The following is a 12,500-nucleotide window of genomic DNA, read 5'->3' as shown; positions in this document are numbered from 1 at the left end:
ATTAACATGATTTTTTCAGTTTCATATCATTTATTTATTTAACAAAAAGGAATATTCATACAAAATTATTTATTATTCAATCGCGGAACTTTATCTAAAAGTTCTCCGATATTTAGTTTCATTTTTAAAATATATATTTATATATAGTTATATTTAACAAAGGTTAATTAAACATTTTAATGGTTTATCAAAAATATTAAACACTAGGCCCCTAGTTATCTTTACGATCCTTGGGTATTATAGCCAACTAGGTGCGAAACGTAACGCATGAAACCGTATTTGTTAGATTTCACTTTGGGTCGTTTGCTTTCGTCAACGGACATGCTATCCAAATCTAATATACGCTTTCGTTTAGTTTTTAAAATTTCGATCCATTGAGCTACGTTGCGTGTTAAAGGTTTATTGTTAGCTTAGGATCAATTTAATTATAGTTAATTTTAATAAGTTACCGGTCATTTCGGCTAATGGTACTTCACCGCCATATTCTTTGGGTAAAATTGATCTCGGAATTTCGTCTGGAATTGTGTCTAATTTGTCATGAATGGCCAACTGCAAAATGTGTTTTAAATGGTAAGGCTCAATTCACCAAAATTGAGAATTTTTCTATTTTGCTTAATTACTCGGGCCCTAATTGTTGTAACCCCAAATACTTAGCATCGTTGGAAAGGGGAGGAATAGGGCTATATCATACTCAAAGGACATCCCCGTATCTTTTATAGAACCAGACTTAAAAGGTGTTGTTTAAATAAGCCCTTGTTAATCCCATGGAGAGGACGATAATGAACATTTTGCTTAATTACTCGGGCCCCGATTATTGAAACCCCCAAGTACTTAGTATCGTTGGAAAGCTGAGAAACAGGGCTATAACATACTCGAAGGGCTTCCCCGTATCTTTTATAGAACCAGAGTTAAAAGGTCAAGTGTAAATAAGCCCTTGTTAATCCTATGGAGAGGACGTTAGTGAACATTATCCTTAATTACTCGGGCCCCGATTATTGTAACCCCAAGTACTTTTTATCGTTGCAAAGAGGAGAGATAGGGCTACAACATACTCAAAGGAATTACCTGTACCTCTTATAGAACCAGAGTTATAACACCCCAAATTTGTTAAATTGTACGAGAAAGTTTTAAGAAATTGAACGTTTAGAATTAACCATACCCTGGATTGAAGTTTAGGGCTGAGGAATGTCCTAAATACGTCATAGATTGCTTTAAGGTAACGCGGCAAATATAACCAATGAATCATCTTGTGACGAACTGGTACAGCTTTCTATAAACACACGGAAATTCTCAAGTTACCTAGCTTTAGGCGCTTACCTTAGTTCGGACAATTGGGAACATGGTAACAAGACAATTTTACGTCAAACACGGAACACAATTAACACGCAAGTACTTGCCTCGCCGACAGTGAAGAGTCTTTGTATATCTCTTAACCCTAATTGATAAATCATACTGAGATTAATACCACTTTGGTCAAAAATATACGTCAACCCTTTCTTCTGATTTTCTTCGTCTTCAAGTAAGGCTTCGAATGTCATAACAAATGTCCTAAAGACGTCTTCGCGTTTTTGAATACCGTTGTTAAGGTCCATTGCGGCTGTAATTAAGACAGGTTGGAGTTTATAGTGGGGTTAGTTTTATTATAGTCATTGACTTGTTTGTCCTACCTTGGACACCGAAAATAACAACGCGACCATGGATATCACGTTTAGGTAAGGGAAAGATGTACCTGCGAAAGGTTTGTCGGTTGAATTTTAAATTTTACGCGAGAAACCACTTTTTATACATACCCTTTGGCGATCAGGTCCCTAATTCCCGGTTCCTCAACATCCATTTCGTGAAAGCAATAGGGAAAATGCGTACGAACTGTTAGGTACTTGTCCAGAACCTGCTGGGACTGAGTTAGGTTTAGCTTCCTCATTCGTAAGAAACGTAACAAAAAATTGCTGTCTGAAAAAATGTAAAGTCATTTTTATTTGTTGCCTATAACGCGTTGTTAAATGCAATTACCAGTTCTGCAATTGACAAAATGTGGTTGGGCTTTAACCCATGTCCTAAACTCCTGTAAGGCAACTTCCTCTTCTTCGTCGCAACCCGAATCGGTACTTGATTCGGACTCGTCATCGATTGAAGTAATTGTTAAGGTCTCCATAGTGCTGTGAATTTCCCTTAGTTTTTTGAAGTGTTCGCTGCTTTCGCTAATTGGAGGTAATGGTGGTGGGATACTTGTTGGTTCCGTTTTCTCCGTGTAATCCATTGTGACGCGAACCACGTGTTACGTTACCTTCTGTAACGAGAAGCATAAATTTTTTTAAATTATTACTTTTATCGAAATTTTAAATTTACAGGACTTAGTATTAGTAACCCAAATACTCTCGGAATTCAGTCTATAAATCTATTGTTATGGAATTCAAGTTCCCAAGGACCTTTATGTGACGTCCTTTGTGAGAGTCCACTAGCATTTTTTTATTGAAGGGGGGGAAGAATGATAATAGTTATTGAGTGAAAGTGAAACACACTGGACCCTGAAAGCTAGAAAAACGAGTAGCACCACTGTCGCACTATGATATGGTCTGTTGGAGTCCCGCACGCTGCGCTCGATTGTCAAAAGTAACCCCCATTTAAAGAACTATTATGTCATCACCTGCATTCATTCAATCTATAATATTATTAACCTATTTAGAACGAAACGGAAACTTCAAACGGAACCCCCCTACCTACCCTATGCTTATCAACCTATTGTTATAAAAATTATTAACAGGTTAGTTTAAATATTGATGATAATCTCAAATATTTAGAACATTTTTTTCCAAGCACAAAAGTTAATACCTACACATCGGTCTGAGAAAGTAGAAAGTAACGCCTTTGATCAATTTGTTTTGATCGAAAAGTTTAGTGTAGGTTAAAATACGTAGATTAATTTGGTTATATACTGATCAAGTGGAACTGGATCAGCTATAGTTCGAACAATTTGAAATAAAGTTTGATCGGCTTGATTTTGATCGAAATGTTTAGTTTTTGTCAAAAACTCAAAATACATTGAAATGTTATTAATATCCTGATCAAGTCGTACTGGGTTGGATCGAAATACAGTTTGATCGGGCCGATTTTGATCTAAAAGTTTAATTTAGCTCAAAATACGTTTAAAGGTTTGATAATATCCTGATCAAGTCCGATTGGGTTGCATTGGACCAATTTTTATCGAAAAGTTAGTTTAGGTCAAAATACGTAGATGAATTTTATCATATCCTGATCCCGTTTTACTACGTGCGGTCATCTTTTGATCAAACCAACAACAAGAACAGTTAATTTTATAGGGTAAATTTTTATACACATATTTTTTTGACATGAATTGTCATTGTTATTCTGTAATGACAGCAAACAAACTGCATGATATGAACCCCAAAAAAACACTAATACTCTTAAAGGCATTACTATAACCTTTGCGAGGTTCTTTTTATATGAAAGCTGTCCTCAATTTGTTGAGGCTACATAGCTACCAAATGACTTTAATCAAAAAGTTAAATCTTGTGTCCTTTTACCCTCAACGAAAAGAAAAACGCGTTCTAATAAGGTTATTAGATTTTAAAATTATTAAGTAGTTACAAGGTTGGTAAGAATTCTTCAAGAAATTATTGTTAAGTAGTTAAATAAACCATTATTATTATTTTTAATAATATAGTTTCGTAACTTTTGCTTTTATTTATTGTTTGTAGTAGCAAATGCAAATAGAAAAAAAAACGGAAAGTGAGTGATTCGTGAAACCTTTCCTACGCGAATCATGTGCGTGTCTGACTCACTGTCTGTTAATTTTATTTGCCTTTGATTGTACCCAGCCTTTGAAAATGAAATAATAATTTATAAAACCCTGTTTTTATCATTTTTAACGGTCCACTGATTTTTAAAAACTTTCAAAATGGGTCTCGCCCGTAAACTTTGACCTGTAAAAAAAATTGCCTAAATACGTGTGGGGAAACTCTTTTGATAGAATTTTGAATTAAAGTTAAAATTAAAATTAACAAGAATAGAAATTTGAAATTTATATTAAATTTTATTTTAATATAATTATATTATTTAAATTGGGTGGTTATTTTTCACGCTATTCAATTGTTCTAAAGAGATGTTTAACTAAAGGGGAAGTAGTAGTAGTTTTATTATTATTAGGCGGAAGTTATTTCCGGAATTTGATATTCAGATTTAAATCTCTTTAAATGAAATAGGAAACATTTTTATTTCGCTAATGACTTAAATACGATATAAATAGAATTAATTCACAGGTACATTTGCTATTGTTTAAATTTAAACGTCATTATTAATGTTAAAAGCCTATAAAAATTAGGTTTTAAAATATTTATTTCCGAATTTAAATCGTTAAATCGTTTTAAAGTTTAGAAACATTGTAATTAAATCAATTTTGAGTTAATTTTCCTTATTCATACCCAAGGCCCTTAAATTTAAAGCTCATGACGCTGTACAGGGAAATGTTTTAGTATGACCTTTTTAGTGTCAAAATTTCAGACTTGGCTCTGCAAAAACTATGAGGAAGTGAAACTATACTAGAAGACTCTAGCTTCCGACCGACATTAATATATCTCCCCTAATGAAGGACACCCTCTCTTTAAAAACGCAAGCCCACATTTTTAAAAAAACTCATAACCTGTTTTACCGAAAAAAGAAAACCCCCTATGACGTCCCACCTTCTGCTGTACAGAAATTTTAATCTAACTGAAAACTTTCTCTCTAACCCAAATTTAAGATTAGATTTTAACCCTAAAAGAAATGAATAACTTAACATATACTTATGTTTATAAATTATCTCTGTTTTTATATTAAAAATTTATGATATGTAATAGTTAAGCCTAGAATCGCAATTCTGAACAAGTTTTAAGCCTTTGACTGTGAATTATGACCTAATGAATACGTAAAATAGCCCCCCCCCCCCCCAATTTTGTGTGAAGATCCAACAGCCGTTAAGCCTATTTAAATTAAGTTATTCAAATACTAAGCCTAACTTTATGATAATCTGACTTTGCAATTAGAAAGTGGTTAAGCCTTGGTTTGACTTGAACCGTTAGAAATTTGATTATATATATTATAAATTTCCAAGTAGAAGTTACTAAGCCTAATCTTCAAATTACAATTTGTACTAAACCAAGGCTTGATTAAGCTTTTTAATGATAATTAAATAAGGTTAACTAGGCCTAAATTTGTGTTAAAACTCAGCCAATCATGAACCTAAGAAATAGTCCTATACCTAAGAAATAGTCCTATACACTAAGCCTAATTCAAACACCGGAAACTGACTTTCCAGTAAAAATTGTTAAGCCTAGTTTTAACTTCAAAATTGATTTTTGACTCAATTTAGTATTTTGTAAGTTAAGTTACTTAACATCCCCGGGACACACCTTAAGATGTTAAGGAAATATTTTGTCGTAAAGAATAAAATGTTTTAAAAACGTCAAAAAAAATTTAAATATCAGATGATTATATAAACCATACGTGTTATTAGATTTAATGAAAAATCTATTGACGCGTAACGATTTTAGAAAAATGAGGAAAAACGTTATATCCGATCTTATAGCTTGGCCCGAAGTTAAAATAAAAAAAAATGTATGTTAGGGGCAAATCTGGGTCAAGAAATGGTTGAGAACAGTCCCACTTTCACTAGAGAAAACTGAACTTTCTTTTTATTTTTTTTTTTATTTTTCTTATTTCAAGCTTGTTTTCATGTATTTTTTTTTATATAAAGACTTGGGTGTTATGATAATATATTGTTTTGAATATCTTGCCTACAGTGCCCGGATGTGTTATGGGGATTATTAAACTAGACTTAAGAAGCTATTTTTCCTGATTTAAATTCAAATGTTTTAGGGGATTTTTCTTTCTTTGGGTGTTTTGATTTGATAAATTTATTTATGAATAAATTATAATTATTATTATGAATAATTTGAAGGGGTGTTTATTAAAGTATTAGGGTTGTAGCTCGAGCGACAAAGTCACGTGGAGAACATAATACCGAATTTATAGGGGAAACGTTGGCTTCGGTTGTATTAGTAGATTTTTTTGTGTGAATTTTAATTTAAAGTTAATTAAATTAGCTAAGTAATTAAATTTTGGAATACCTTTATAAGTTGGGGTTTTTGGAAGTAGATGCCAGTAAATATTAAAAGTTAGAGACTAAAATATTAGAAGAACCCGTTGAAACCCATGATATTTAAATAAAAATCATGTTTAAGCAACTAACAACATAAAACACGTATCTTAATTCCGTTTCAAACTACCACTTCCGAAACTTTTCCTTAATTTCCGTTAAATAATTTTACTTTCAATGCAAGATTTAACATAAAAGTAAACCAATTTATACCTACGTATATATATAGTTCTTTTAAATTCGCTTTTGATTTCTTTATTGTTAAAAGAAGTTCTGTGAAAAGTAAAAGCAAGATAATGCGATATACTTCCTCCTAATACCAAGCGGGGGTAGCTCAGCTGTTTCTATAATCGTTATTTATTTTGCTTAAAGCTTAAAACGGATCAACCCCCTTCCCCTTCTCCCTCCCCCTTTTTTGCTTTGCTTCATTATTATATAACATCACCGGAAATAATTTGGCTTAAAGCCATTTTTTTTATTTTTATTAAAAAGGAATATATAAAATATATTTTTCTTTCCTTATTCTAACTCTTTTAAGATTATGATAATTTTAAAAGTCATTTTAAATGATTGATTCTTGAAGGATTTTTACGCCCTATAGATTCATCATTATTTTTATATTTTTTATTGTGATATTTTAATATTTTCACTCAATACTTATTAATCCTTGAATTATTTTTTATTTTGAATATACTTTAGTGTTCGTAGTTTTTAGGCTTGGAGGATTTATACCATTTACACAAGGAGGCCAGGCTACTTGGAGGACAACGTATTCAGCGTTTTTAAAAGTACTCCAAGAAACCTGGAATCCTTGTGTAAATTGTATGAATCCTCCTTGTCTGAAAACTAACTATGTATAACACGCATTCAGTACTTCAAGTTTGTCTTTGTTTATAACTTCGACCCGTTAAAACTTAACTTAGACCGTGATAGAGAGGTACGCACCTTCTACTCTAATTCCTCATCGAGCGTTACTAACAGACAGACTGAAAAAATTGTTGTGTTTATTTAAATTGCGCTATTTAAATGGTTCCATTTAGTCAATTTTTTTTCGTAATTGTTACTTGATAAATATCATTAACTATTAACATTAACCTGACTTGATTTAACTATCATTAAATGTTTGTTAGGGACTATTTTCTCGCGCTTAACATCTTGATATTTTTAAATATTTATGATGACATAATTTGCCTTAAAATCGTCATCAATTAATTTACTTTGAAAATACACGTATTGTAGAAACATTTATATATATATATATATATATATATATATATATATATATATATATATATATATATATATATATATAAGAAAACAGCCTAGTTACGTTTAACCAATTATAAATCCTCCACACAACGCGCAACTGTGATTGGTTAGAGGTCCCTAACACGTTTGTTGCATCAGAAATTAGCTTTCAACGCTTAAAACCTATATAAAGTTAACGGAAAATGGCCCTAAAAATTAATACCAATCTGTGTTACCGATATCTGAAGTTATAATTAAGCAAAACATATCTGATCATCTTTTTTTAATCAAAAATGTTCCATAATCAACACATTTATACATAGGAGGATTGATACCATTTACACCAGGAGACTAGGCTACTCTTTACAGCTCTTTGTCCGCCAAATAGCCTGGCCTCCTGCACTGTAAATGGTCTGAAAACTATCTCTTAAATTAACCATAAACTAATTAAAAATCACATAACATAACAACATAAATACACAAAAAACTTATATAATTTTAATAAAACAACGGTAAAGAACCTTACCTTTTCAAATATGATATCCTGATGTTACTTGAAACTCGAAAAAATCTTAACACTACAAACAAAGTGCGTTCACTAACTTCCTCTTAAAAAGCGAGAGTGAGAAGAGAGAGAAGAAAAAATAAAACACTACACCCCAACACGAGCTAGAATATTGAAAGCCGGTTTTTACCGTTTAAGTAATTCAAACTTATATATATAAAAAAAATTTTCCCGTTGAAGTCCTACTTTTTGCAACGCGAGTTGTCGAGTTACTTCACTTTCACTAGTTCGAACAAACGTACGTCAGTCGGAAACGAAAACCAAAAATTTACTAAAAAGTAAAAACCGCCTCTGGTCTGTCTGCTTCTGCTATGGTCCAGATAACGGTTGAAATAAAATTTCCGACTGCTTGGGGATAAGTTGAATCAGGTATAGAGACCATCCCCTGAAAGTTTTAGACTCTTATAATTTCAGTCGACCAGAAAAAAGTGTGTCAGTCAGCCATTTTATTTTTTTTTCAAACGTGAGGCCACCTAAAAGAATAAGTACTTATAAAGATGGGTAAAGATACTGGTTTTCCGTTTTCTCTTTTGAAAACTCACCTGCACGTAGTTTTGAATATTATAATGTAATATAATGTGCTTTTGTAAGGTACTAATTGAACCGCGGTTTAATTGTAATTAGATCTTGATTAGGCTTACTATTTAAGTTTAATTTGTATCAGAATTTCCTTTTGATATATTTGTAAATTGGGTTAGAACTTATTAATTTATATTAGGATAGATAAATCTGAATAGTTAATTTAGAAGATAGTTTCGCGTCGATTATTTAATGTCGATTAAAGTAACTGGTTTATTTTCTTTAACCAAATTTCAGATAAGCCATTGAACTCTCGGTTTTATATTAATTTAAATTCTTTGCAGAAAAAAAGCCTGAAAAGATACTGACAATTTTATCGTAATTTTTGAAAAACACTTTATTTTTAAGAAGTTAAAAAGTAGTTTTTAATCTTTAAAATTAAGTGAATTAGATAACAGTTTGCCTAGCTCTTATCGTTACTGTATTACGTGAACTGTTTTAAAAATTTAAAATATATGTTTATATGTAAATGCATTAATTAATTTAAACATGAATATATTCAACAATATTTAAATAAAACCTATTTCCGAACTCTTTCAAACAAGTTATGGTTGAAAGATAACGCAATTTTTATGAATTGTGACTGTTTAATTATAAGTTATAACTTATAACTTATTTATTCATATATTTAATGCGCAATTAATGGTCACTAATGCATGAGAGTCTTTAGTTAAGTTGTAAAGATAATCTTAGTTAAATCTAAAAAAAAACCTTCTGTTGAAAATGTGGGTCAACTTCGGTCTCGTGATTTTTCTCTGCACGTGGGTTAATTTCAAATTTTAGATAATTAGCGTCTTTTTTGTAGTTACTTCAAGTTATTTCCTATCCATATTTGCAAGTTAGTATATTTTATACATAAGATAATATCCATAAGTTTGCCACTCGTTACTGAAAGTGATGTAGGTCATAGATTCGAGGTAAAGCGACGCCTGGTGAGGCGCTGCACGTCAAAGACTTAGTACAGACTGCAAAATTAACCGAGTGTAGACAATCAATTCTCGCTTGTCGTTCTCGAACTAGCATTACGAAGTATAGTTAGTGTCATACTTATGGAACATATCTTAAAAACTTATACAGTATTTTGTTCACTGTCTGTGTTCTGTATAAAAACATAATTGGCACGTTTTAAATTAGATGTTGTGTTCATAAATTCTTCATAGGTGTCGATAGTAATTCTTCTGCCGAATTTATATCATCATCGCATAAGGCTAACCTAAATTCATTTTATATTTAATAATTTATATTTAAATGAAATTAAAGTTCTCACTAACTTTTCGGTGTCTTCAACCGTATCTGGTAGTATTTTATTCCTTGTTTCTGGTAGGACCAATAAAATTACGCTGGTCATGATGGACAGTAACCCGTAGATTGTAATTGGAACTGTGTCTCCATATTGTCTTGCCTGTTTATTAAACAACGTTAGGTTTAAACACGAATTAGGCTAAGCGATCTACGATTACCAATATATCTGATAGCGGCGATATCATTCCTCCAATCCTACCAGTAGCCATGGCACCGCTAACGGCAACTGCCCTAAGATTGGTTGGGAAAAGTTCCGCGGCGTACACGTAAAGAATCGCGTACGCCAACGCGTTAAGTAATCGACCAATCATAGCTGCGCCAATTCGCAAATTCTCCATTTCTGTTTATAGTTAATTTTGTGTAAATATAAGTTCATAAGATATGTTCCATAAGTTTGTCACTGGTTACAAACTGGAGCTTGTCATGAAGTGACGTAGGTCATAGATTCGAGGTAAAGCGACGCCTGGTGAGGCTCTGTCAAAAGCTTAGTACAGACTTAATCTGAGGTGGGAAAGGGGGGGGGGAGTTTGTATAGCCCAGAAACTTTCTCGAAAATGCCCAGCTCTGGACTACATAGTAAAATGAAGTGCAAAACGGAGTGTAGTCACTCTTGAACTAGCTCTCAAAGTATAGGTAGTGTCATACTTATGTAACATATCTCATAAACTTATGCTTGTATAAATAATATTGAATTATATGTATTTCGTTTACCTTTCGGAATCGGAAGTGATAGCAAGAAAAGAGAACCACTTAAAAAGAAGCATATCAATAAACCACGCCTCCTGTCGAAGAACTTGACTATTAGGAAATAGAACGGGACAACCGGAAGCTCTACCAGTCCCGTCAGGAAGACATTGATATGAAGATTTCCTCCCAAATGTCCAATTGTCATAATAAAACCGTGATAAGTGAAAACTGTCATCATGCTAAAATCATGCAGTAACAATAACCCAGGGTAAAATGTTTGGTCACTCGAGAAGATTATTTCTTACAAAGCTAAGTAAATGATGATTGTGTTCTTTCGAAGAAGAGGGTGACGTAAAAGATCGAAACCGTTAGGAACCTTTTCATCTGAATCCTAAAGATGCAACATTTGAAAGAAAGTTCGCAATTGGCAAATACAATTTATAGAAACTGGTGTTGATGAAAGCATTGTGATGTTTGAAACGCTATTATAGTTTATTTTCATTTATTTCGAACCTTTTCAACCTTTTTCTTGACCAATTCCATGACGGACTTGGAATCCACAATGACGATATTGTTCTCAGCGGCGTGCTTAACAATCAGTACTTCAGCGGCACTATTACGACCAACTGCCAACAGCCATCTAATTGATTCAGGGATGAACCTGTCATGAAATTAATGATGATCGTTTAAGTATTGTAACAATTCAAAACACACTCATCATGAGAAACATTACCAAATTACAATCAATAACGGAGTATATATGAAGAAGTTTGTCAAATGGTACAAGATACGCCATTGTGGCACGATGTAAGCTACGCCCGCAACTGACATCATACCCAAACCATAAGCGCCAGCAAAACTGAAGACAACGTAGTCACGATATTCCGGACCAACTGATTCTACAACTGAAAAGTGAAATTTAATTTATATCTCATAACAGAAGGGGATTATAGAAGAAGGATGAGTGCACTCTGTAGTCTGTATCCTCTTAGTACTTTAGTTATGTAACGTGATTCTACCCAGGCGAAGGAGCCCTTTTTGTTTGCTCTACCACTCATCAAACTTCAGAAGAGCATCGTTGAAGCGCGAGGAATTTTTGCAATATTGAAAAACAAAAGCTTAACTTGTCCAATTAACTTACATAAACACATCAATGGATTTTGCGCTAAACCAAATGCCATTCCTGTTAAGAGTCTTGTCACTAAGTACATCTCCATCGAGTTGGACAAAGAACTTCCTAGAGTTCCGAGTATAACCAGTAATTGTCCCCAAAATGAGATTAATTTTCTGCCGTATCTGCGAACGCAAAACGCCAGTAGTTGAAGACACAACCCCAAAGATGCATAACGAAAGTAATTGCTCGTACTTATCCGCAATTGTTCCCGCTGGAATGTACGCCAAGAAATTTCCAAGCGTCATTGCCAAATACCCGAATGATATATATTTTTCTCTGTCACATACCAGACTCCACTGAAACGTCGTAAAACAATTAATTTCAATTTAATATTGCAAATTAAATTTCAATACTAACTTCTTGAACTAAAGATTCGTGCGAACTGCTTTTATTAAACGCGAAGATTTCGCAATTACCATCGCAAATTGAATTTGACGAAGAGCTCTCATTTGTCGACCAAATGTTGTTTGTTAATTCTGACTCTGATTGATCACAGGCAAAATTAACGTCAAAGGAAATCAGTTGGAAAGTCAAGTTTAGGAAAGCTGCTGATATCGCTCGGAGACAAATTATGGCTAGTAAACGATATTGAAACGGTCCGAAACGTCCTATGATGTCGGTTACATCCATATTTTCCTGATTTAGTTAATGAAAAGTGTACGGTAATGAAAACGTTTAAAAGTGTAACACAATAAACGCAACCTGTTATTCAGGACGTAGCTTATAGTACAAAGAGGAATATAGTTCTACGCTGTGCATTCGCTGACACGGTTTTCGTGACGTGGCTTGATCTA

General features: G+C 32.9%; 3 protein-coding genes across 3 annotated transcripts; all 3 read right to left on the bottom strand.

The window, feature by feature from the left end:
* Positions 1–10: 10 nt before the first annotated feature.
* On the bottom strand, positions 11–8,093 carry LOC149676709 (retinaldehyde-binding protein 1-like). The gene is made up of 8 exons (XM_089837789.1): positions 7,926–8,093; positions 2,011–2,287; positions 1,791–1,950; positions 1,668–1,729; positions 1,398–1,597; positions 1,160–1,270; positions 450–549; positions 11–379 (listed from the first exon to the last, which is right to left on the bottom strand). The coding sequence occupies exons 2-8, from the start codon at positions 2,255–2,257 to the stop codon at positions 222–224; spliced, it is 1,038 nt and encodes a 345-aa protein (XP_089693915.1). The 5' UTR covers positions 2,258–2,287; positions 7,926–8,093; the 3' UTR covers positions 11–221.
* Positions 8,094–8,963: 870 nt separating this feature from the next.
* Positions 8,964–10,767, bottom strand: LOC149676708 (organic cation transporter-like protein). The gene is made up of 4 exons (XM_089838549.1): positions 10,557–10,767; positions 10,004–10,185; positions 9,815–9,945; positions 8,964–9,756 (listed from the first exon to the last, which is right to left on the bottom strand). The coding sequence occupies exons 1-4, from the start codon at positions 10,765–10,767 to the stop codon at positions 9,687–9,689; spliced, it is 594 nt and encodes a 197-aa protein (XP_089694675.1). The 3' UTR covers positions 8,964–9,686.
* Positions 10,768–10,978: 211 nt separating this feature from the next.
* On the bottom strand, positions 10,979–12,336 carry LOC149676707 (organic cation transporter protein-like). The gene is made up of 5 exons (XM_089838548.1): positions 12,064–12,336; positions 11,899–12,002; positions 11,674–11,828; positions 11,266–11,437; positions 10,979–11,193 (listed from the first exon to the last, which is right to left on the bottom strand). Exons 1-5 carry the CDS (start codon positions 12,334–12,336, stop codon positions 11,031–11,033), a joined length of 867 nt encoding a protein of 288 aa, XP_089694674.1. The 3' UTR covers positions 10,979–11,030.
* Between the last annotated feature and the right edge of the window lie 164 nt (positions 12,337–12,500).

This window comes from Phalangium opilio, unplaced genomic scaffold, assembly GCF_054372755.1.
Source record: "Phalangium opilio isolate 3A_F unplaced genomic scaffold, DU_Popi_V2 ptg000045l_1, whole genome shotgun sequence".
NCBI lineage: Eukaryota > Metazoa > Arthropoda > Arachnida > Opiliones > Phalangiidae > Phalangium > Phalangium opilio.
Note: the sequence above shows the minus strand (reverse complement) of the source record. Positions and strands in the feature narration are given on the sequence as shown.

What these genes read in the sequence shown, in the direction of transcription:
- LOC149676709 (XM_089837789.1), bottom strand. Translation starts at nt 2,257, where the DNA reads ATGGATTACACGGAGAAAACGGAACCAACAAGTATCCCACCACCATTA. An exon ending in TTTTGTCAATTGCAGAACTG is followed by an intron (nt 1,951 to 2,010) that starts GTAATTGCATTT and finishes ACATTTTTTCAG; the next exon opens with ACAGCAATTTTTTGTTACGT. An exon ending in GACTCTTCACTGTCGGCGAG is followed by an intron (nt 1,271 to 1,397) that starts GCAAGTACTTGC and finishes GTGTGTTTATAG; the next exon opens with AAAGCTGTACCAGTTCGTCA.
- LOC149676708 (XM_089838549.1), bottom strand. Translation starts at nt 10,767, where the DNA reads ATGACAGTTTTCACTTATCACGGTTTTATTATGACAATTGGACATTTG. An exon ending in ATCACTTCCGATTCCGAAAG is followed by an intron (nt 10,186 to 10,556) that starts GTAAACGAAATA and finishes AACTATAAACAG; the next exon opens with AAATGGAGAATTTGCGAATT. An exon ending in ACGGTTGAAGACACCGAAAA is followed by an intron (nt 9,757 to 9,814) that starts GTTAGTGAGAAC and finishes AAATGAATTTAG; the next exon opens with GTTAGCCTTATGCGATGATG.
- LOC149676707 (XM_089838548.1), bottom strand. Translation starts at nt 12,336, where the DNA reads ATGGATGTAACCGACATCATAGGACGTTTCGGACCGTTTCAATATCGT. An exon ending in ACGAATCTTTAGTTCAAGAA is followed by an intron (nt 12,003 to 12,063) that starts GTTAGTATTGAA and finishes ACGACGTTTCAG; the next exon opens with TGGAGTCTGGTATGTGACAG. An exon ending in CCGTTATTGATTGTAATTTG is followed by an intron (nt 11,194 to 11,265) that starts GTAATGTTTCTC and finishes ATTTCATGACAG; the next exon opens with GTTCATCCCTGAATCAATTA.